At 45.2% G+C, this 25,989-nt stretch overlaps 1 protein-coding gene across 1 annotated transcript in view; it reads right to left on the reverse strand.

Moving 5' to 3' along the window:
- The window catches only part of LOC144770834 (rap1 GTPase-activating protein 1-like), a 114,874-nt gene extending 99,883 nt beyond the window's left edge, over positions 1-14,991 (reverse strand). The window contains exons 1-2 of the mRNA XM_078655614.1: positions 14,663-14,991; positions 10,556-10,659 (exon numbers count right to left, since the gene is read on the reverse strand). Of these exons, the coding sequence (XP_078511740.1) occupies positions 10,556-10,617 (62 nt within the window). The 5' untranslated portion in view covers positions 10,618-10,659; positions 14,663-14,991. The remainder of the gene's footprint in view (positions 1-10,555; positions 10,660-14,662) is intronic.
- Between the last annotated feature and the right edge of the window lie 10,998 nt (positions 14,992-25,989).

The following is a 25,989-nucleotide window of genomic DNA, read 5'->3' on the forward strand; positions in this document are numbered from 1 at the left end:
ACCTCTGATCAAGTTCAGCCATTAGGGAGGAATTAGTGTTTGATATCTCACTATTATAAAAATTGAAAACAGACAATTTCAACCCCTTACCAGAAAACCGAACTGCCTGTATTCCATACAAATTCCAGTCAGGAGACGACCAGATACCTGGGAGGGATAAATCTACATAAACGGCTAAGCCACCCATTGCTCTCCCAGAACTGGATTTTCGGGCGGGAACAAAAAAACACTTGTAACCCTGGAGATGGTAATTATTCACCACAGCCCATGTCTCCTGTAAGCAAATAATATTGAATTTCCTGACAAAATCAACCCACTCCTTGTTGTTAAATACACCTGCTAAGCCCGCTACATTCCAAGAAATAATCCTCACATCCTCTCCACCCAGTTCTACACCCCCCTGACTCCTTGATCCCATCTCCTGCAACTCCCCTTGCGTAACCCCCCCGCCTCCTCCCACTAAACCCTCTACAGCCATACCCTTATCTTCAAAGAACATAGGTTCCTCCGCACTAATTGTTTGAATTTGCGGAGCCAGGTATCTTTGCTCCTCCGATATTACTACTTGAGCACCCTTTTCTGTGTTCTCCTTAGGGGCCTTCTCTGTTTGTCAATCCACCCCCTCTAGGCCGTTCAGGCAATTAAACCGGTTATAAGTAGGGAGAGGAGGTACTGGTCTGCCAAATAGTGGCCTGGGTTGAAAGGCCTGGTGACTCCCCCTTCTCCCAACCCTCTCCCATCTATCAAAATTTGGGAGTGGGTGAAGTGGGCCTGGGGCGATGGGAAAGAAGAAGGACACACGGAGGGTTTGGATGGTAGATTCCCTTGATATGTTTTCCCCTTGACATATATGCGACACCGTACCCTTGTCCCTAAAACTCACCAATAAACAGTCCCCAGGGATGGATTTTTGAGTTCTCCCCACCCATGGGACCCTTCTTACCATTTTAATTTCGTTATTAAGATGTCTCGGGAGGGGTCTATTTCTGTTTAGCCACTTGATTACCCTGGTTTTTAGGGCACAAAAATCCTCAACTTCTCCTTCATCAGGTTGCGGGACCCCTGCCATGACCACAGTAAGGTCATTGGTCTCTGGTGGTAAGTTAGGCCGACGGGGTCTTGCAGGGGGCTTCATTTGGTGGTCTGGAATAATATTATCTGCCGGGGGCGCCGAAGCTACTGGTACAAGGGAGGGATTAAGTGTATTTGCGCAGAGTGGGTTGGTAGTTACAGGTTTTGGGTTTAGGAATTGTTGAGGGGCTACCCCCTTTACGGCTTGTGGTGGAGCTGGGCTTACTACCCTGTGTGCCGACCCTTGTGGGAGTACAGAGGTGGTAATAGATTCTGGGTCACTTCCCTGTCGACCAGAGCGAGTTTTCAGACTTCCCAATGTGGCCTCCAATATGGTTAGTCTGATCTCAATCTTTTTTATACTTTCGCTGATTGGGAGTAACAGCGACCTTAACAGGAATTCCACATTTCCCAGCGGCACGACAGAGAGGGGGACATTAACAATACTAGTCCCTGCATTTTCGGTCAGGGCACGAACTGAGTTCTCCTGAACGTTGGATTTAGGGAGTGGCTCTACCGGTACTTTCGCTAGTGATACGGGGTGTTTTAAGGATTTGCCAAAGTCCAAGTGTGAAATCTTGGGTTTACTGCTTCCCTGTGCTCCCTTTGCCCTTCTCCTACGCTTTTTTGGAGGGGGTCCCAAAATTACTTGTGTGTTAACTGCTTTCAATTTGGGGTTCCTGTCATTGTGAACTGTGGACGTTTGTGAAATTAAATCAATAGTCCCCCTAGCGGGGGTGGGGCTAATAGCTAAAGCTATACTCCTATTTCCCCTTGGTGAAGTGTTAGCACACTCCCGTAGCAGGAGTGGGACATCCTCAATTCGAGTTAACTCCTCCCTAAATGTAATAGATTGTTCTCCCATGGGGGTATTTTTCAAATTGTCCACTGATCGTCTCCGTTCCGCCCTTAGCCGGGACAAATTACCCTCTTTGTCAGCCTCCCCCACTGCCCGTGAGAAATAGTTTTCAAGTGTCCCTGTTTTCGCTCCTCCCGATTTCTGAGGGGTACTCTCCCTTACCGGGGAAGGCATGATTTTACTCGGAAACAGTCAGATTTGCCTCACAGAGCAGGTATAGAAAATAAATAGTTCCAGGAGTTACCTGCACAGACTGAAAAACCAAGAGAGTGGGCCCAGCCCGGCCTGCTCCGGCCTGTGACGGCCTTGGACGGTCCCGCCCTTGTCCCGGGCTTCTCCCGGCCCGCTCCCGCTCGCTCCCGCGAGGCGGAAGCCCTGTACACTATTGTACCTAATACTACCTCGTAATAGGTTATTTGGCGGGGGCGTGGCCAGCGGGGAGAGCAGCCCAGGTGTGACCAATTGGGCGCGCAGGGACTCCTGGACGCTGGAGTCCCTGCCAAGAAGCTCGCAGCCCCGCCGACTCACTTGCCTGCACCGCGTTCCTCAGCCAAAGTCCAGGGTCACAGTTCCACAATCCAAAGCACACACGCGCTGCGCGACCCGCGAAGCGGGTCCGGCGAGGCGCTGGCTTGCTCCGCTACACAAACAGGGCACAGTAGTCCACACGCTTCCCTAAGGCAAGGGTCCGCTCCACACGGCTCTCAGGAGGATCCCCCACGGCTCTCAGGAGGATCCCCTTTTGCCACCTCAATAGCTGTGTTTTAAAAAAACATAAAATGTAGGAAAACTATTTTAATATGAGTTATCAACGACTATAATGTGGGAAAGATATAGATGTATATTCATGTACTGATTTTTAGATTGTATTTTTATATGGCTTTTATAAATTATGAATGGTTAATTACGGTGTATGATTTTATGTGCTTTTATGAGTTTTTTTCAAGAAATCCAATAAAGCTTTATTGTATTGTATTGAGCAAAGTAATGAAATATGAAAGGTAAATGATGGAAGAAGTATCTGATCTGATGTAGCCTGTCGAGAACAGGAATTGTCAGTAGAGAGATATTGTGTACAAAAGGAACAAGATACAAAGGCAGGTAAGGGTGAATTCATGAAACAGGCTTTACTACACTGTCTAACTGCACTACCTCAATCAGAATTCAAAGTAAGACATTTGCACAAGAAAAATTAGAAAGATGACAGGGAGAACAAAATACTATTCAGAATGTAGTAGGTGCAGAGAGACACACATATTTCTCCGATGCACGAGACAAAAGGTCTGAATTAGAAATAGTGTTGAGATCAGCTGCGTATTTATAAGTGTTTCATGCAGACTGCTTAAGAGTGCATTGACTTTTTTGTATTGAAAGGAGAATTCGATACTCTTACATGTACTAAGGTACAATATTGATACAGAACATAAATGATTTGTACTAGGTCAGCACTATTAAAGAAGAATACACCACAGATACTGTCAAATTACTGAATGTCTTAGCTGCACTTGGACATTGGGTGTCCCCAGATCAGGCACGCAACACCCATTGGCCTCAAAGGGCTTCAGCCCCCCTCCCCCCCCGTCGTGTGTGGCAGCCCGGGATGAGACACCTACCGGGCACGCTCACAGCCGCACCCGAGCATTTCACAGGTCTTTAAAAGACCTTGTGCACGTTAATGGGGCTTTGTTGTTGTTTCACCCCTTCTAAGAGCCCCTGCAGCTCGACTCTGCCGATTGCCTAAAGATTCCGCCCCCGAAATATTTTCTTAGACCCCCCCCCCCCCCGAAATTTGACTCTAGTTGCGCCTCTGCCCCTGATACCATACAAATTTGTTCAACAGGTAGACTTCTACTAGGGACAACTTTTGTTGAAGAGGCAGAGACAATTGAACACAAAGTGCATAAAAAAAATGTTGGCTTCACCATTTCTAAACAGCCGGAAGAAGTGTGCACATTTTTAGGAATGGCTGGCTACTGCCGCCGTTGGATTTCAAATTTTCACAATTTGCTAAATTGTTATTGGCCATTACCAGAAAAGGACACACCTGAGCCATTGCCTTGGACAGCGGACCATGCCATGAGGAGAGTGGACACAGTCTCTCTGTATGAACAGCTGGAGGCAGGAACTCCTACTAGAAATGGTATCTGAGCCGTCTGTGGTTTTGCACTGAAGATTTGTGCCTGAGCATTCTAGGGAGCTGCATTGAAGAATTGTGCTCATGTAGACTGTGCCCCTGCTTCAGAGACTGCACCTGATCCTGCAGTTCTGTCTAAAATCCCACACCTGACGTCATATCATACTTGAGCCAGTGGTGAGTTTGTCAACAGCTTGAGGCATGATTTGTCATCAAAGCCCCCTCAAGCCTTCAGGACTCCAGGCACTGGCCCCATTGCTACCTGCTGCAGCCTGTGAGAGAGGGCAGAAAGAACCTCCGGCCACCACATCTCCTCCCAGAAGAGGACGCAAGAAGCACATGTGCTAAGTATCCCCTCAAGTTCCATAAAGAGGACTTAAACAACAACACTGTAGTGAGAAGTGTAAAACTGGGTTGTGGTAGACATATCAGAGGCGGAATGTTAAGGGTCACAATACTGCGACCAGAATATTGACAGAAAAATAAGTAGAAGGGGTGAGGGCACAGAAGGAGGTATGGTTTTAATATTCTTAACTACTTCAGCTACGTACCTTGAAGATATATAATTCACTAAGGTATGTAGGTTTAGAGGTAGGTATAGAAAATCTATACAAACTTATCTTTTGATATTTTGTCCCTCAATATTCTGGTCAAGAGGACATTGTGACCTTTCAATATTTTGTCTTCGATATTCCCGACCTGCAAGTAAAATAGGAACTTTGGCCTGTTTGTGAAGTATTAATCTTTGGAGTATTTTTCATTACCAAAGCAAAGCACTAGGTTGGACAGTTACTGCACTGTTGGGTGATAGTTGGGTTGTGAGCTTGCACACTACCTTTTTGAGAAGATTGTGACTGTTATCCATTGTACCAAGTAGGCAATGAGTTGTATTTGGCCCAGTTGCTCCTGGTTGACTTGTGGCCCCCTGAACAGGGTGTTACAATAACATTTGACAAAGACTTGCTCCATTGCAGCTCCACTTCAGAAGCAAGCTGACAAATTCACTTCAAGGAGCAACTTACCCTGCAGCTTACACCATTAAGGCAATTGTAAGGGTTTTCTGCTGCTAGGCTAATCCTGTGAATTGAGTAGTGCCTGGAATTATTTTCTACTTATCGCGTAGTGTACAGTTTCATCACTACCTAGCTAGTTCAGTACTTGTACAAAATATTGACTTGAAAATATCATAAGACAGAAATATCAGGGGAAAAGAATTGTGATTCAAAAATGTCATGATGAAAAAAAATAGTTGTCAAGAATATTGTTTGTTGGGTAAATAATATCATTTTTAGGTCTCGTGGCGTTAACTGCATGAAAGCGCGGTCTCGCCAGAGACATATTGTTAGCGACGCAGCTTTCCAGGAGACAGGACCTAGCCACGCGCATGGCGATGGGAGCGGGACACGCGCCCGCGAACGCGCTCGCTGAGGCCATCTCCTGTCTCCTGGGAAGCTCCAACACACACGCAAGCGCACACACAGAGACACACACACGAGCGCCCATGCACGCACGCACACATACATACAAACACACACCCCCGTCGCACACACACGCGCGCACACACACACAAGTGCACCGAGCCCCCCCGCACACATACACACACACGCGCACACACATACGAGTGCACCGAGCCCCCCCGCGCCGTCGCACACATACACACACGCGCGCACACACACACACACGAGTGCATCAAGACCCCCCCTACCTCCTACAACTAAGGCCCACTTACCGCCACTCCGGACTTCACCCGCCACCGCGGGGCTCTCCCTCGGGCATGGGAGCCCCGCGTCACCACTGCTCGTCTCCTGGCTAGCCACTCCGTGGGCGCGAGCTTCCAGCACGAAACGGAAGTCCCGCCCCACGGTAGTTTTCGGCACGCGCACGTCTTCGTTTTTTTTTTCGTCTTGTTTAAGTGATTGTAGGCGTGAAAGTCCATACCAGTCAGGCTGCAAACTATGCTTAGCACAGATTTTTAGCCTAAGTGATTTTGAGACGCACCGCTAATTAAATCGGCCACGCCCCTTCGAGAGAGCCCCCAGTTTTTTCATGCCACTTAAGCCCTGACTACAACACCCAGGATGCATTATACTATAACACAAGTCTGACCTCTGTGGCGTTTGAGCACCATCGTGCGATGTGCAGGAGATCAAACGGAGTGCTCCTTTTCTGCTGCCGCATATGAGTGAGCCCCTGAGCGGCCTCTCTGGTACCTCTCGTGCAAGCCCTGGCCCGGACACAGCTGGAAAGTGTTACCTTGATAGGATTCTGACACATGAGCAGCAGGCGTTCGCTTGTGAGTTCATGCACTCCCGGCGCTTTGGTGGGGTCGTGAGTACTGGTACGTTCAAACGGCGGGACTCTTAAAATAGCTGCAAATGTGGTTGGAATTTAGATTTCATGTAAAATAAGGAAAGGAGTCAGACGGTGGATGTCCTAGAGTGCGGAGCAACAGGAACAACGTGCAAGTCTGCGGTTTGGAGATCGGTGATGGTGCAAGGCTGACCCACACCTCTGAGAGCGTCACACATCTGTGCCTCGGAGGGCCTGGGCCCAGGGCGGCTCACTCTGGGGAGGGGCGATGCACAGGAGGCCCACAGGAGGCGCTACCGAGCCACAAAGGCAAGACAGGGCCTCTAAAAGGGAGTTTGGACGGCTGTCTCAGAGCAAAGCACACATAGAGCCACAGCAAGATTCGCCTTGTAAAGTGCTTTAAACGTATTGCAAAAGCTCTTGAACATTCAAACAATGATTACAGAGCAAGTGTGAGCAGCGCATGTAATAAAGAAACGCGGAATAAAATGGTTAACTCGCCTCTGCTTTGCCTGCTACACAGAGTCTAGTCATCCCTTAAACTCAATGCACCCACCGCGACTCAAGAACTACACAGACCTCACAACAGGGGATTATCTACTCTTCCACTTACGAGCCACGTGGAACTCCTAGAACCCACAGTGCCCATCGCAAGTAAGGGATGGAGCAAGTAATTCCTCTCTCTCTGATCTGTGAACCTGACCCACAATCCTTAGAAGGCCTAATGCCTCTGAATGACCACGTACGTGTTTATGGCTATGTTGTATTACTCTGAGGGCTCCAGTGTTTGTGGCTCTGTATTTTGATATCTAGATGTGGCTTTGTATTTTAATATTTAGATCTCTATTTAGCCTTCTTTTTGTCATGTTCTTGCACTTTATACATAGGTAGGTGAAAAAAATAAGCTGCAATTAGTGGCTTTCTACATTTATTTAACTTTTAAATGTACACTTGTGTCAGTAGTGTTTTTAGTTTGCTACGTGGCCATATGCAATATATCAATATACTTTTGTGAAACCATTTACTTTGTATGTAGTACGTGTACACTTATACATTTGCAGCTATTTAAGCTTCATTAGAGAATCTCGCATTTTCATTTTATTTAACTATGTGCTGTCAATATGCACAACTGTGTGCCTGGTTTATCCCTTTCTGCATGTGTCAATGAGTTAAAGTCAGCAAGGACACGAAGTGGGTGGAGGGTACTGCTTTAATGCTGCGAGACCTATTGCATTGCAAATGCTTGTTAATAATATTATTGTTTTTAAACTCGTTTTCAGTAATATTGTTGAAAACATTCTTTTAAAATTATTTGAATGTGTTTTAGTTAATATATTAATTGTATGTGTTGTCATTGTTGGTTAATATTATTTTTATTAAAACAGATTTAAATTTTAAGTGATTTAGAATTTTGTATTTAATTGTTATTAGTCATTTATTGAGATGTTGTGGGTTTTGGGGTTTGTCGGAGGATATGGTGCGAAGTAAATTCATTATTAATTAACAATGATTACTAATTCCAAATAAATTATGAAATTGATTAATAGTTGTTTAATACTGATTCATTTTAGTTATATTTTAGATGCAGGTTGCTGGGGTTTTAGAGGTAAAGAGTGGGAAGTTAATAAAGAAGTAAATAATTAAAAATTATTTTTGATTGTTAACCCCTTCGCCGCGGGGCTAATTCCCCCGTGGCTCTGGGGGGAGGGGGGCAGCGTGCAGCGCCGCGGTGCTTGGGACGAGCTCGGCTCGTCACGCTACACGGTGGCGCTGTGCTCATAAAGTGCTGAGCTCGTCATGACCACGCCCATTTCCGTGGAACTCTCAGCACAGCAGGGGAATTAGCCCCTCGTGTGAGCGCCGCGGTGGTCATGACGAGCTCAGCTCGTTATGAGCAAAGCTCCACCGTGGCTCATGACGAGCTGAGCTCATCATGTGCACGCAAGGTGTTAATTCATTTTGGAATGTATTACTAATTATGTAAATTGTTTTATACTGATTTATTTTAGGTATATTTTATGTGCGGACTGCTCGGTTAGTAGAGGTGTAGGGTGTGAAGTTAATTGGGTAATAATTAACATTTATTATTGATTATTTAAATTGTTTATTACTGATTTATTTTTGGTCTATTTTAGGTGTGGGCTGCTGGGTTTGTAGTGGTATAGGGTGGGAAGTTAATTAAATAATTATTTATGATTCTTTATTAATTGTTAATTATTTAATTGATTATTAAGTATGTCAATTGTTTAATACTGATTAGTTTTAGTTAAATTTTAGGTGCGGGCTGCTTGGTGGGTAGGGGGATTGGGTGGGAAGTTATATAAAATTAAATGTAATTTAATTTAAGGTTGATTTTTTCACATTAGGGGGCTGATTACGATGCAGCGCAGAAAGGTTCCGACCAACATCGTCTTGGAATACAGGCTCCTATAAAAAGATAGATCCTAAGGAACTCAGAACACCTATTGAAACTTACTATATCATAATTGATAAGGGCTTTTCTTTGTGTAAATACCAATAACCACTACTTCCCCTTGTCTAAAAACACTAGATTCATATCACTGTTGGTTATGGTCACCTCACTGGGGTTCACAATTCACGCTGAAATGCAAATGTACATAGTGTAAATAAATGATCAAATATTTTCTGTTTGTGTAATGAATATGATGAATGCTAAATAAATTATGCTCATTTCGGCTGAAGTGAGTACAGTTTTGATAAATTGTTATGTGGGCTTCGATTTCTAACAATCAATATAATATTGTCTGACTGAATTGAATTAGGGTCCTACTCAAAAAGTTGTTCTAGTCTCATTGTTTTTTTGCTAATCAGCAACACCCAGTTCATAAGGACTTATGGATCTCTCTTGTTTCTTGTGAATATTTCCAATAAAGGTGCAGGTGCAAACTGGCTGTCGGATAGCACACAGACTGTGCCATTCACAGGGAGTGGCACACAGTATGAGCATCCTTAGGGCATCTGGCAAGGGTCGCCTCACTGGCAGGTGCAGTCACAACTCAGTTATGCCTGGAATCCCTGCTCCCTGCTCTGCATGGAGAGACTGAGCAGCAGTTTCAGACCCCACATCTGTCTTTCAATGCTGCAGAGACCCCAGTGCAGATTGCACAGCCCGCGTGCACGCTCTGGAATAATGCAACAGACCCCATTTTACATTATTTGTGGCATTTGTTCATTGTAATAGTGTACCTTTCATGTAACTTTCACTGTGTGGAACAACGGTCGAAGTGGCAGAATCTGAGGGGGACAATGTGCCCATACTTTTTTAACTTAAGAAACACAGTTCCCCTAGTTTTTGCGGATGTTTAATTTAATTTAAATGCTTCCGCTGAAGTGTAAGGCAGGGAGTTACCTGTGCTCTGAAATCGAGGGTGGGCAGACAGCTAAAGAAGCCTTCTTGCCAGGGGGCTGCCTGCTGAAATAAATCTGAATATGCGCACTGGTTGCTGTGCACGCATAAAGGCTGCTTGGAAGCCCGTATTGGCTTTAATTGGTGGAATCACTTGAAACGTTCTAATGACAGTAACATCCTTTTTGAGTAGAACTGCAAGGGAAATACCAGCTGAGCTGTGACGTGTATGCTTTGACTGGACAGTTATAAAGTAATTGCACTATGCACACTCAGGGTATTACTAGAATCTGCATTTTGAAGGCACTTTATCTTAAACCTTTTAATGCAGTTTGTAGCAGCCTTTCTTATACTGGGTGTAATGCAAGTTTAAGACAGTGACTAACATATTTACAGTGCTGTATGTTACAGACTGGGACCTCATAGCACTACACATACACAAGTCACTATTCTCCACAGCAGGTTTCACCTCTGTGGCCCTCTGGTTACAGACACAGACCTCTGCAATGCATTAACTAACAGAGGTTTTGTAATGTACGATAGTGCATTTCCCACTGATTAACTTAACTTGCATTAAGTTTTAATTTAAGCTGTGCATTATTTTATGTAGTTACCTGAAGGTGAAAGACTGAAAGAAGTCACAGAATATTTAGTTTTTTTAGCCATGCATTTGACTCCGCTGCCACGCTCACTCACCCCGCCCCCTTTGCACACAGCATTACAGTTCTCATACTTTTTTAATGCACTTCGACCTCTGGTGGGCAGAGAGAGAGAGAGACCAAGTTTGGGAATTAATTTAACACCATTCACTCACCTCAGCAGCAGCCGCAGGTGTTCAAGCTTATCAATCTGCTCATACCGCACGGAAAGCACCATGTGGCCCAGGTTGGCATCGTTGGCATAAAAGTTCTGGTGTTCCTAGGTGGAAACAAATGGTCTGTTAACAACAGATAAAACTTCATGTCTCAGGAAATTTTCATTTTCTACATAATGCTAAGCTTTACTAAGACCCTTTAGGGATTCCATTCAATATTTGCTAGGACATCCTAAAATACTTGGTGCAAAAGAAACAATCATTGGCAAAGACATTTGGACTCACTTTGCTAATGATTTGTGGTCAGTTGCTGCAATTGAGCTTGGCAATTCCAAATGATCTTAAAATTTACCTGAGCTGGTAAAGCTAATAGTGGTGGCCAGCTGTCTTGAAAGTCTATTTCTTGTACTTTTAAGATGCTCACCATGTTGCGTGACACAACATGGTGTGACACAACATGGCGATCATACTGTACGTGCAGAATATAACGGTTTCATACATTCAAGATGGCTGAAGCTGTCAGTAGTGAGATCACAAAAACCAGACATGGCAGACTAAGAAATAACGTTTTGTAACCTTTGTGATTATTATGTTCATAGGGTGACTTTGCATTGAGGAGCACGTCGAGGGATGATGTGGTGAGAGTGCTCATCTTTACAATGTGACTCACTCTGCTATGGCTTTTTATTTAGTTTTACTTCTTAGGGGCCGATTCTGATCTGGGTCGGAAATCACTCCGACCGAGCCGGATCCGGGGTGTTTTCCGACCGATCCGGACTCCTGCAGTCCGACCGAGCGAGTACGATGCGGCCATATGCTGTCGGACTCGGTTCGGTCAGACTCCCATAGAAGTCAACGGGAGCCGGCCGTACAACGCGTACATGGGCTCCCATTGACTGAATGGGTACGTCGCGGACAAGTGCGCCCCCTGCAGTGGGTACGTGTCGGTGCCATCCGCACTGTACATACCTATGTTGGGGAGACCCATGGGTCTCCCCCTGAGTCCGGGTCGTAATGCCGGGTCCGATGTGGACCCCCAAAGTCCAGCTCCGGGAGCTATTGCGAGCCGGAAGCTCCAACTCGATTCGGCTGTCAGAATCGAGCATCGTACTGGCTCGGTCGGAATTCGTCTCCATTGCGCGCCACGGTTAGCTTGCGACCGAGTCGGATGGAACGGTTCGGAGCCGGAAACGATTCGGACGGACATTTCGCGCTTGCTCACATCGTACTAAGGCGTCCGGACCCGTGTACAAACCGGACGTAAATTCAGCCTTCAAATCGGGTTCGCTAATGCCGAAACCGATTCGGTGCCCTTCCGACCGAGATCGGAATCGGCCCCTTTGTGTGATTCGCTGTGAGCTGCACTTCATTCAAGAAGCTTGTTTACTATGTGAGAATGAAGGCACCACATACTTTCTGCGGTTAATATTTTAGTCCTGGAGCTGCATACTTCACATGATTTCCGTTTAGCAGTCGGTGCCTGCTCAGGTGCATTTGTGTCCCCTTAAGGCCTTGATTTGTCTGGGTGTCCTTTTTGGATGAGACTCTCTGCTCCCCCTCTTCCACTTCCAATCAAATCAATTGTTACAAATAAGGGGCTCATTACGATGTTAGTCGGAAAGCATTCTGACCGACTCATTGTCGGAATCGGTTCCGACCGACTCGGGTTCGGTGACTCCAACCAACCGACTACGATGTTTGACTCTCATTGATTTCAATGGGAGCCTGTGTTCCGACTGACAACACAGGCTCCCATTTAAAAAAGGGATGGTTGTAGAAAACCCTGCACCCTGTCCCAGGCCCCCATGGTGCCTGCCACACTGTGCATGGTGGTATAGAGGGGTCCCAGGGGTACCCCCACAGATCCCAACTGATGGCCTCCAGGTGAAGGGGGGCCTGCTAAGGGCCCCAAAAGTCATTTCTGGCAGCCGTTCCATGTCAGATATACCGATTCAGAAAGGTTGTCCAAATCCGACATCGTAATATGTCTGTCGGAAACGCAGTCCATAGAGCTGTACGATTCGGTTTCGACCAACTTGGAGTCGCCGAATGCCGTCCAGAACCGAGTCGGAAAGACCGAACGGTTACCTTCTATTGTAATCATTCGGATGGGAATGTTTACGAGTCAGTGAGAAACATGGGTTCCGACACAGGTTAGGAAAATCCAAATGCCGTTCAGAGCCTTTCCGACCAACATCGTAATGAGGCCCTAAGTTTGTTTGCCTGATGAAGAAATGAAGGTTACTATTTATTCCTGCCCAATGTCTCACAGTGGATTTAGGTGAACTTTCTGGTAGCCTGTCACAAGAGAATCTACTTTAAAACAGAGCATATGCGTCACAGACATGTACATCAAACCTTGCCAAATATCAATTGCAAAAACTGATGAATTAAAAGCAGTGATATGGTCTAGAAAACTAGTGCCTTGACAACTGAAGGTTCAGTTATGTGCTCCAAGGGCAACAGAAAGTATGTGGCTCTGTACACCTCAACTATGGAATATGCTCAAAGTTTATTAAGCCACCATCTGAACATGCTACCTTTCAACACCATTGCCTACTCCATTGAACATTCCAAGCAGGATCATGCTCAGAACCTGTATATAGAAGTGAGTTATCTCTCCGAGGCAGATTCAAACACAAACAGTGGATTTGGAGATGCCAATTTCAGCCAGTATGTCCATTTCAATTGCCGGCCCTAGTGAGTTACCGGGCCTAGCATGAGACAAAACATGCGAGACTGAGAACTATTGGCTCCAGTTCTGCATGCCATCCCCAATTAGAGGCCTGTTTCCAGGCAGATGTCCCACAAAATGAGAAATGGGCTCAGAAACACATTTGGTTTTACCAGGTGCATTTCCTCACCCATTATAATGTGGAATTATCGCCTGACTCATAATAATGGTTAAGCCCACCTCCAGTATAGGATGGTGGTTTTGACCCACAGAGCATCCATCACAGGCCAGTTCATAAATCCAGGGAACAGAAAAACACTCCATTATGATGTGGACACTAACGGACCACTAAGAAATGAGGAATAACAGGGTGAATCAGATTGACTGTCTCCTACTATTATTCCTCATTCACTCAATCAATCAATCAATCAATCATAGCATTTGTACAGCGCACTACTCACCCGGAGCGTCTCAAGGCGCTTGGGGAGGGGGGGGTCCGCTGCGAGGCCTCCGGGTAGTTACGCGCTATATAAGTGCAATTTTTCATTTCATTTCATTTACTGCTCGAACAGCCAGGTCTTAAGCTGCTTCCTGAAGGCGAGGTGGTCTTGGGTCAGGCGGAGGTGGGTCGGGAGGGAGTTCCAAGTCTTGGCGGCCAGGTGGGAGAAGGATCTTCCTCCTGATGTGGCTCTTCGGATGCGGGGGACGGCGGCGAGGGCGTGGCTGGTCGATCGAAGGTGGCGTGTGGGAGCGTAGAAGTTGAGGCGGCTGTTGAGGTAACTCGGGCCTTGGTTGTGCAGGGCTTTGTGTGCGTGGGTGAGGAGGCGGAAGGTGATTCTCTTGTTGACCGGGAGCCAGTGCAGGTCTCTCAGGTGTCTGGAGATGTGGCTTCGTCTGGGGATGTCGAGGATGAGTCTTGCTGAGGCGTTCTGGATTCACTGCCACATATGTGTCCGGTAACTAACTTGAAATGGAGCCTACTGTATCAAAACACAGATAAGGGTCATACTTGATTTGATGTAACAGAACCGTTTTAAAGGTTCAGTTGGAAAGTCATTATTTGAAATTCTGTTCAGTTTGTGCCGAGGGTGGCAGGGGAAAGTCACGCTGTGGCAGGCTGGATAAAAGAACACCTAAAGTCTTCTTGTGAGCAGTTTATCTACTTTTATAACAGTTTTTGGCGACGAGGATGGGATTGTGAGTGTGTATCTCTTTTTATAACAATAAGCTTTACCTTCAGTGTCATGAATTTGGCCATGCACTAACAACTGCTTGCAATTATGGATCAAAAACATTTTAGTGTGCAATTTTCAGCACATCTGTGCTTTTCTCAAAAACGACAGCTTCAAATGTTTGTGAGCCGTGAAGTTTTTTAAGATGGCTGCCGCTCACCCTCCTTCTCACGGCACGTGCTGAGCCTCAAACACTCTTACCTTCCCTAAGAAGTGGTGGCGGTACAGCTTGGCCGTGGGGTCGCACTCAAGCTTCAGCTTGGTGCAGGGGGAGGGGAAGTCCGTGGATGTCGGGTCCGGGAGATCATGGCATGTCCCTTCGATCCAGTAACCTCCAAACTGGGGCAGGATGATGAGCGGGTAAGGACGCCCCTTGCGCAACACCTTAGGGAGATAGCAAGGAACAGGAAACAAGACAGGAGAGGAATACAAAGAACAGAAGGCTGTAAGATGCCGGAAGCGGGAAAAACATATATAAATAACAATAACAGAAGAAAAAGGCGGGAAAGGAAAGAGACAGGAGAAGAGGCGAAAAGTGAAAGAAAGAGGCAGGGAAGAAGAGAAGATGGAAGGGAGGGATGGAGGATGGAAAGAAAATGAAATAAACAAAGCAGTGAAAGAAAAATGAAAAATAATAAAGAAAATAGATAAACGGAAGGAGAAAGAAATTCTTGAAGGAAAAAAGTCAAATGAAGTGCTAAAAGGAGGAAATGAAAGGGTGAAAAAAGCGAGTAACTGAGTGAAAGGAAGGAGGTTCTAAAAGGGAAGGGGCTAAGAAAGGGGAATAAAGGAAAAAATACTGAAAATGAAATAGGAAAAGGGTGAAGTAAATGCAGAGAAAGAAATAAAGAGAAAAAGAAAGAGAAGTGAAGAATCAAATGATTTATACAAATACTTGTTTCAAGTATACATTTGTTGGCAATGAACGCAGAGTTATAATGGGCCCAATGAAGGACATTATGAAGTCAACCCTTAGTAATGCAGAAGTAGACGTACACTCCGTGGATGAAAGCAGAGCTATTTCCAGTAATCAGGAAAAAATTTCTTCCTTTCAACAAACTTAACACTGGTCCAACTGGAAAGAGATTAAGGGCCTCATTTGAAAGGGTGCAGGCGGCCAACTTCCCTGCCCTGACGGAGGTGCAACCCGCCAAATTGAGAAATGACCGCCAAGCAGGAATACATTTACTACAGCACTGGCACACATTCACAGTGGTTCCAGTCAGCGCTTTGTGAAGTATGCTGCACGGCTCCACCAACATAATGGAGCAGTGTACCAAACTGTTTTCTTTTATATTTTCACAAATAAAATATCGAAGTGGGATTTCCTTATATCGATCTGGCTTCATTTAAGCTTCATCGCTCATTGATGTGACTGCTTACCTCGTGGATGCTGGGATAAGGGATGTACTCCTCTTCCCTCTATAAAAAGAAAGACTATGTTAACAAGCCGAACTCAGAAGCAAGCTCTGGAATAACATCCCAGTCAACATCAACACTGCCACAATCCACCTAAAATTCAGAAAGGAACAAAATCATTGAGGTGTCTTAGGATATTATATCTTCCTTCGCTAGGTATCTCTATCCACCATGACTCTCCCTCATAGTAAATGATAGTGATTCATATCTATGAATTTAAACCTATGTTCTTCTCCCTGTTGTTCTCTAACTTGGTTCGCCTTATAAGAATACCCCAGTACACACACTGGCATACAAGATATTGCTACATGATTTCCATTATTACCAGTTTGCAGTCTAGAGTCCACTCCTACTGTCATCCCGCCCACGCTTACCAAATCCTACAGGGGAGCTAAAAGCTCTTTGGGGCATCCAGCTATATGTGATTCGTTGGCTACTGGACTCTCACCTTGTCAGTGTTGATGCTTGGACTGACTCATCTTTCCCCTATGCCAGCTTTGTTTCCCTGTGAGGAATTAGTTAATTCATTTAATATAATTTTAATACAAAAAATGAATGCTATATTAATTTATAAATTAAAAAATGATTGTTAAAATATTTCACAGCAAATACTAAATGTTTTATTTTTAGATATTCTGAACCTTACAATATACGTATTTATATTTGTACCTATTTATGTTTAATTTAATTTCACATTATTTCTTACCTCCCTCCATTATTTTCTATGGGGGAGGTGTTGCAATACCAGTGGTTGGGCATGTGTGTGCTGGTCTTACTCCAGCTCTGAGCTGGAATCTCTTACTTCTGTTTTGGCTGTAGTAACTTTAGAAGTACAGTTTGTGAAGAGCAATGTATGTGGGGGCATATTATCAAGAAACGGCATTGAAATGATTGCCGCTTTAGCGGCAGCAAACTTGTGAATTCGCATAGAAGCCCATGTTCTGGTGTGAACATGGGCTTCTGTTGACATTCTCAAGGGCATATTATCAAGCCCATTATCGCCGCTTTAGCGGCAGTTTCTTGTCGCTAAAGCGCCGATATTTTTAACGCCCCTCTTGATAATATGCCCCTTACTCTTTTATGGGTGGGTGCATGTCCCTCCATAAAACCCTCCCTAGCCCTCTCCAAACAGGAAAAACCATTACAATGCAGTCATTACAACACACTATCTTTACAACGCAGTTGTTACAATGCAACTGCCTTTACATCGAATGCCATTGCAACTCATGCCATTACAACGCATGTCACTACAACGCTTGCCATTACAATGCATAACATTCCAACACATGCCATTACAACGCATTATACAGTAAGTAATGTTTTTTTTAAGGGTGGGTATGGGTTTTGGGGTACATGGGGATAGTATTTTTACCCCTACACTATCTAACACTTACCCTACTGTTGCACTCACTGGAGTGGGAATAGTAATTTTTACCCCTACACTATTCAACACTTACCACACTATTGCCCCAAAAGTATTATGCATTGTAATGGTATGCCTTATAATGGTATTCGTTGTAATGGTAATTTCTAAAAATGCATTGTAATGGCATGCGTTGTAAATCATGCGTTGTAATGGTAGTTGTGATGTAAAAACCACATTGTAAAGGCATGAGTTGTAATTGTTTGTGTTGTAACGTCATACATTTCTCCAAACGCCTGCTTTCTCCTCTACAAACGCATTTAGTGGTTAGTATGCTCCATGTTTCAGCAACTTCTCAGGTCCCTCCCACATTTACTTCTAGGTAGTAAACTTGCATGGTGACGTGGTTTTAACAGGTTTATTTTGAGGGTTATGTGTGGAAGTAATGCCATAGAAAAGAAAGCTAAAATTACCATACTGTTCGACCAGTCCAATCATCCCTGAAATGCCAACTACGGGCAGATTAATTAACATTTTGCATCATGTTTCCATCACAGAAATGATGCAAACCGGTGAAAAATGTTTATTTTTTGACTATTTGAACATTGTTGCCTTATGGATGTGGAACAATTGTCTTAAGTTTAATTGGGACAAGTTCAGATAATAATCAATTTGCAGAGCCAATTCTGTTTGGTACAACCACTGGTGGTCCTGAAATCTAGGCCCTGCCCCAAGTCCCAGGAAGCAGCAAGGAATGTTGGCATTATTATTGACAATGCCCTTTCTATGAGAGACCAAATCAACTCTGTATGTGTGACATGTTATGGGATATTGCAAATGCTTCACAGCATAATTGAAGGAGTCCCAATCATGGGCTATCTTGATTATGCAAATGCCCTATATGTGAACATGGTGGATTATTTGTTTAATGCCTATTCAAAATACAGCAGCAGGCGTGATTTGTAACCCCCCCACCCCAAGAACTGCATCACACCCAAATTTAAGATGACTTCATTGTTTGCCAGTGCATAAACAAGCAGGCTTTACATTGGTTTTTTTGTTTTTTTGTAACTTTTATTATTTGAAACACAAAAAAACAATACATCAAACAAACAAGCAAGGCAGTACAGTAATAATACAGTCACTAGGTCTGTGCTCAAGGAGGACGGGAGATACATGATAGCAGGAGAAAAAAGTCTTTGAATACAGATGAGGGGAGGGAGGCGGAGGCAGAATTGCATATGAGCAGTACGATACACCACAGCCGGAAGGGATATAGGTCAGGGCGACGGGGAAGGACTCTGGATAGCGGTGAGCGGGGGTGTACAAATATCTCCACGGTATGAGTTCCACGGATTCCAAATCTTCCCCCATTTTTTGGGCCTGCCTCTTGCAATATATACTGTTTTCTCTCGAAACATGCACCAGTCCAGACTCTCTTTCCAAGCAGTCACTGTAGGCAGCCTTGGGGATCCCCACAACTGGGCAATATCTCTCTTCGCAACCATATTGGCCAAAGTCACCCACCAAAGCTGCGACACGTCATAGTCATTCGGACCCCATACATTCAATAACCATTGTCGGGCTTCCGGCATCATAACAACACCCGTGACATCATCCATAATCTCATGTATACGTTTCCAGAATCGCACCACCTCAGGGTATTCCCATATGATGTGGAGATAGGTGCCAAGGAGACCACACCCACGCCGACACATACCATCCGTAGAGAAGCCCATATGAATTAGACGGGGACCAGTGACATAGATTCTGTGGAGGATCTTGAGTTGGACCAGACGGAGGCGGGCCGGAATCGCCACCTCCTTGGGAGAGGAGACCGCGGACTGCCAATCCTCATCATCCAGTTAAATACCATCAGCAATCCAGGCCTCACGGAGGCGATCAAGCAGACCCGATCGGTCATTAATCATTTTCTTATAGAACAGTGAGATAGTACTATCCGGCACATACAAACATGCACAAGATCCTGAGCTGGAAAAAAGTTCAAATGAGTTCAAGATATCAAGTCCCAATATTTTAGGTGCTCCTCATTTTATTCTTCATGAAAAGATTTTTCTTTCATTCAATTGATAGAGTCCAATCTTCATATATTTACAAGAGACAAACCACAAACACCGCCAACACGTGTTTCGTCTAGGTCGTTAAGACCACTAGACTTCGTCAGGGCAAAATCGGTCAATTGCAAGCTTCCAATGGGTAAGCGTAGGCGTATTAGTTCAAGCAGAACAATTCATAAGTTTCCAAAAGGTGCAGCGTCTAGCACAAGGCAATTATCCCAGGTAAAGGACAGTCAGTCCTCAGATCAAAAACACATATCCATCCAATCCGAAGCTCCCAATAGATCCTCCGAGTACGGGGTCCAAGTTGAGGAAACAGTACGTTCCTCTGCAAGTCACGGCACATAGCCGTCTAGTATACGATCTGCCAGAAATGACGGAGTTAAAATCACCACCCAGTATCAAAACACCCTCAGGGAGACCCAGCACCATCCGCCCCAGGTCCATGAATGTCGTGGATTGCAAGCCCGGGGGCACATAAACTGACACCAACGAGATTGGCTTTCCCTCCCACCGCCCGACAAGTGCAACATATCGACCCCTGGCATCGAGGATCACATCATCAACTTCGAGGGGGAGGGAAACCCTAAGCAGAATACCCACTCCTCTAGAACTAGATGTAAAACCAGAATGGGCAGCAAGACGATAACCCCTTCTATTAAGAGCGTGACAAGTGTTTCCTATCAAGTGTGTCTCTTGTAACAGAACGACATCAGGCGAAAGGCGCCGCAACAGCTGCATGACCACCCCTCTCTTTATGCGATCACCCAACCCATTCACATTCCAGCATAATACCTTCAACCCTCTACCCCCCATCCAAGTCCAAAATGAACTCCCATCGCAAAACGAGCATCACACCAGTGTCAAAGATAATGAAAGTACCTTGCCTTGAAAAAGAAAAATCGAACAATCCCAGAACTCGACCCCCCCTCCCCCCAAGGTTCCCAACACAACTCCCCCCCACCCTGCACCCCTGCACCGACTCAAAAGCCACCCCAATTTGCAGTGTGCCTGTCGCCCTAGCAATTACAAACATAAACTAATCTACACAAAGAAAACCCCAGAGGAGGAAAGGGTCCCGCCATCCCCGCTACCTCCGAGGATACAAACGGAATGATCAATAAAAGTCAGTGAACTCCGGCTGATCACGCTGAAAATTGTTCCGGACACAGGCACCGAAATCATTCTTGGTCCATCAGTCCCCCTTCCGCACCAGCAGCATGTTCCTGGCCAGCGCGGCGAGTCGGCAAAGTGTCCAACCAATCACTCACTTCCTCAGGCCTGATAAAGAAAAATGTTCGATTGTCATATTCAACACGCAGTCGGGCCGGGAATAACATAGCATATTTTAGTTCCATGTCTCTTAGTCGCCGTTTCACACCTTGAAATCCCATACGTTATTTCTGGACCAATTGAGAAAAATCTGGATAAAAATTCACAGCGGCGTTCTCGAACTGCGTAGGGCCGCTTGTCCGTGCCGCCTGCAAAATGGCGTCGCGATCTCTAAAGTTGAAGATCCGTGCAATAATCGGACGGGGGGAAAACCGGGCTTCGCCTGACCCCCTGGCACTCTGTGCGCACGTTCGATGGCAAAGAATTTGCTCAGGCCCTTTGGTGCCAGATGATTAAGAATGAGGTCCTCCACTCGAAGATCAGTGGCGAGTGGACTAGATTCTTCCGGGACCCCAATAATACGCACGTTATTGCGCCGTGCACGGCCTTCAAAATCCTCCAAGCGACGAGCAAAAAAGTAATTAGCAGATCGAAGATTGCCCACTTCTGTTTGTAAGTCGGACACGTCCGTGGTAAGGCTGGATGTCTTCAGGTCTAATGACTTCACTTTCTCATTCGTCTTGGCCAAGTCAGTGCGAATGAGGTTGACATCGATAGCCACCGTGTCCAACTTCAGGGCCAAGGCTTCATACTGTTAGCCAATAGAAGACTGAATGCCAGCAATGGCGCCCATCACGTCTTGTAGTGTTAAGTCCGCCAACACAGCAGGATCGTCGACAACCTCCTCCCGGGTCTTAGGTGCGGCACCAGGGGATCCTATAGAAAGTGTATAGCGATCCATGACGTTCGTCTGGGTAGAACCTCCACGGATGGCGGTCTTGACCTTCCGTTTCTCACCCTCAGGCTTGCCCGTCATGGCGAGTCAGGTGCCCCGAAGGGAGGCTTGGGATCTGGTCCAAATGGCTCCTTTAAATTCACACACGGGAACACAGGAGGCAAAGTTGAGCCAAGTGGAGACCACAGCCAAACAGTCGCTCGCTCGAAACTCAATGAGCTGGCATTGGGGCTCGTCCGATCAACAGACACACCGCATAGATGAGGCAGTGCGCCGGAGAAACAAAACCGAAAGTGAAGTGAGGCTGTGGTCCGATCCCCGCAAGCCGTTGTTGTTAAATTACGACCCGGGCACTGCCACCACTCAAGGTCCAGGCTGCTCCATGGAGAAGGCCGCAAAGTTCAAGACGGCAAAGCTCGGGGAACCCTGCGTCCGATTTCGACCCAAAAACCTGCTAGTACATCAGCCGGGCTGTGTCTTCAATGATCTTCCATCAAATGAGGATATTGTACAGGATAAATGCGGGAGGCAGCGAGGGTCCTCGGGAGCCCTGTGCTCACGCGGCCATCTCGGATGCGCGCGAAGCTCCTCCTCCCAGGCTTTACATTGTTGTGTCATGCACACAAGGCACTCTACTCTTCTACTCTTCAAGCCGTGCTCACTGTAAGAAATAAAACTTTCCTTCTATAGACGCCTCAAGGCTTTAAGATCTACCATCTCTGCTCTACTTTACAAAAGGCGTATATGGCTTGCAAGAATGGGAGCCCATTCCGTTTCCTTTTTGGCGCCTAATCATTTGAACTCTCTCCCACAGAATATAAGATTTCAGGCCATTCAAAATGCTTTTATGAACGTTTACGTTTTGGTGCCCTGCTCTTCTCTGTGTCCTTTTCTGTACTTCATTTTGCTTTGCCATAATCCATTGTGCAAAGATACCCATTTGGGGGTGAATTTGGTACAATTTACGACTCAATAACATTTTGAAATTAGTTTGGAGTGCAAAATGTGTTTTGTACTGGAAAGTTGCCTCAAAGGGGTATTTAATGGGTGGCACATGAACGTTCCCATACAACCACCCATGGTGTGTAATGCAAAGCCCTATTTAGTAACAATAGTAGATAGGGTTCTACACCAAAAATAACACATCCTTGACATTGACTTGGAGTACTGGTTTTATTGCTCCAACTTTTCTGATTTTGCTTGTGTGCTGCACTGTACAGCACACATGCAAAGTAGGAAATGTTTTGAAGTTTATCTAGGTACAGTATGTTGTAGTCTTCCGCTACAGAAGCTGAAGTAGACTCATGCGACACCTTTACACTATGGTGCAAGACTGTGAATGTGAAGCTAGGCAGCTTGATTATGAGGGGGGGAGGGAGAGAAGGAAGGAGGGAGGAGAGAGGGGGAGGGGAGGGGTGGGGGCAGGGGAAGGGGAAGGGGACAGGAAAGGGGAAGGGAAGGGAAGGGTAGGGCAGGGCAGGGCAGGGAAGGGAAGGGAAGGGAAGGGAAGGGAAGGGAAAGTAGAAAGTTATGAATGTTACCAAAGAGGCAGCAGGAAGGAAATTAGGGAGACATGAAGGTGAACACGTTCTAGAAATAAGAAAAGGATAAAGTGGAGAAGAATTAATGTAGGAATAAAGTTAGAAACTAAACAAACAAAATGCAGTGTATTTAAAGCGAAGCTCAAAGTGAACACCTGACCCACTCACTTTCTGCAGACACGTACATACCAGTAATGAGAGATACCCATGGCAAGACACTGACCTTGAGAGGGGAAGGGAGAGAACACCTCTGCTCATCAAGACGACTCCCCTGTAACAAAGCATAAGGACATTGGAGATACAGGGTTAGAAAGAGAGAATACGATGTAGACAAAGGGGAAGAGAGGAGAAAAGGAGGAGAACGAAAGAGGAAAAGAGAGCAAAGAGGGAGCGAGCAGAGGAGGAACATATAGAGAGAGAAACAGATGGCAAGTGAAAAAAAGAGAATAAAGGAGAAACAACGAGGAAAAGAGAATAAAAGAGGGAGAGGGGAAGGTAGAGGGAGAAAAAGAGAGAGAAACAGAGATGGGGAGACAGGAAGAAAGGCAGAAGTGAGAAAGAGAAACAGAAAGAGCGATAAAGGTGATTTGCAGTTTTCAAATAAAATAGGAACATATTGATAATGGCCCACTATCCCACAGGACCAATCCTGGGCCACTGTCCATTATAACTAAGGCTACAGGTATTATGGTATTTCTTTTTTTAACATTTCCATCTGTATTTATCCATATTTATCTTTAGGCCATTTTATCTGTATTTATGCATATTTATTTAGTGTTTTGCAGATAAATGAAGTTATAAAACTGTACCTTTCCATATTTATTTAACTGATAGACACGCAGTCATAGTTTGATGTCTGTCGTGTTTTAGATATTTAAGCTGCCAAATATTACATAACAATACATCCGCTGGTAAATATTAGCATTATACCACAAATGTATGTTGGCATATACCGTTATTTAAAGAAATGTCATCCTGTTTTTTAACTTTCCATGTTGTCCATCTGCTCAGCTGTACGGCTATAATTTATGAAAGACAGCACGTCAGAGTCATTTAAAAGAAGCTCAGTTTTCTGTATTTATCCACATTTAAAAATAAATGCAGACAGAAAACATATTGCTTTCTGTCTGTATATATCTGTAAAAATCCATAAAAATGGAAAACCGGGAACCTTAATTATAGCTACTAGCCTGTTTATGCAGTAGTGAGATTTTTGTCGTAATCTAGTACATGGGGAGTGAATCAATGCCAAAATCTGGCCTGAACATCAGTTCATAGACAAACCCTGGACCACCCTGTGGTGAGGCTTGGGCTGCAGACTGCCCTTGAAACAAGCTCTCAAGGACTCCAGTTCCATGTGATCCTTCAGGACACTTTTCTTCTGCAAGACCTGACCAGGAGCTCGTAGGACAGTGGCAGTCCCATGAAAGGGCTGTCCTCCTGTCACCAGTATAGTGCATAGAGCCACCAACCTTGGGAGGCCCCGTACAGGTCATCGGACAGTTCTCGTGGTGGCTTGAGAGAGTTGTGTCACCTCAAAGGACTTCACAGATACCACTGAACCCTACAGGAGCTGATCTGGGATCCGACGGTGCAGACAAGCACCTCTTTACTATTATGAAAGGCCTTCAAAGTATGAGGCCAGCAGTGGCACCATTGACAAATAAAAATGGATCACTAATCGCTAAAATGCCAATTCACAGTTTTTGGTGCATATCACTGTCATGTGACCTTTAGGCCGAAAGGTTTTGAGGTGAACCTGCCACAATTTATCCTCCCTGCTTTTTCTCTGCGGTCTCCCCTGTCCCATGTGTTAGCCCGGTCCCACTCAGGGGTGGGTGGAATTGGCGGAATTTGATTCCGTGGAACTCCGCTGAATTACATTAAAATCTGGCGGAATTGGAGTCCGTGGAATTCAGCTGAATTACATTAAAATCCAGCGGAATTGGCGGAATTGGATTCCGTGGAATTCTGCTGAATTACATTAAAATCCAGCAGAATTTGATTCTGTGGAATTCCGCTGAATTATATGAAAATACAGCGAATTGGCGAATTTGATTCTGCAGGATTTTCTTGCGGGGCTGAGTGGGCATTTGGCACTATTTTCTTAGCACAAAATGCACCCTTATGTCCAAAAATAGATGCAAGAATACATATGCGCCAAGGAAATAGCACAGTCAAATGCCACTAGATGGGCTTACATACTCTGCCCCTGTTTGCAAACATGGGCCTCTTTTTAGCTATTTGATTTACCAATATGGATCACTTTTATTTTGGTGCCTGGCCTATTTTCTATCCTAGTCCATTCCTGTCGCCACTCCCCCAATTTGCTATTTTTTATTAGCATTTTAAATGGTGAATACCGCCCTCTAAACCTCCATTTTTCCCTCTATCACCATCTGTTGCATTCAGTTTTTGGTCTCGCCTACTCTCCATGAACCACGCTTGTTGCTCTCTCTTTGTTTAAGTTTTTCTTTTTTATTGATTTTGCATAATCATCAGGTTCATGATGCAGAACCATGAGGGTCAACAAAACACAATATTACTTAGAAGCAATGGACTCCAGACTACCAATATGACTATTAGACACAAACAACTAATGGGTGTCAGGGTAATACTGGGCAAGTCTATAAAACCAATGTGCACTAAACAGTATCTTCACTCAGAAATGCATGCACCAACATGGCATGGGACCCACCTGCATCTTCTCGATCATCTCAAACAGATCAACAGGCTGTAGACAAAAGAAGAACAAAGCTTGTTAGGCTAGCAGAGTGCCACACAGGTTTTTACAAGTTTAGTCCATCTTTTAATCTGTCCCTGTGGACTGACAACAAAGGGGCTGATTATGATGTCGGAAGGACCACAACCTACCAATGGTCGGTTGCCGACCTTCTGACAATTCCGCTGCGTTCCGCCCGCCACATTACGGTGCGGTGGACAGAGACATCGGGCAGAGGGACCATATGCGGTGCTTCGGCGGGCTCAAAGAGCCCGTAAAACCATCGGAGCACACCATAACCCCCTAATGATGGCAGAGCCAGGCTCCACTCCTCAGT

This window comes from Lissotriton helveticus, chromosome 7, assembly GCF_964261635.1.
Source record: "Lissotriton helveticus chromosome 7, aLisHel1.1, whole genome shotgun sequence".
NCBI lineage: Eukaryota > Metazoa > Chordata > Amphibia > Caudata > Salamandridae > Lissotriton > Lissotriton helveticus.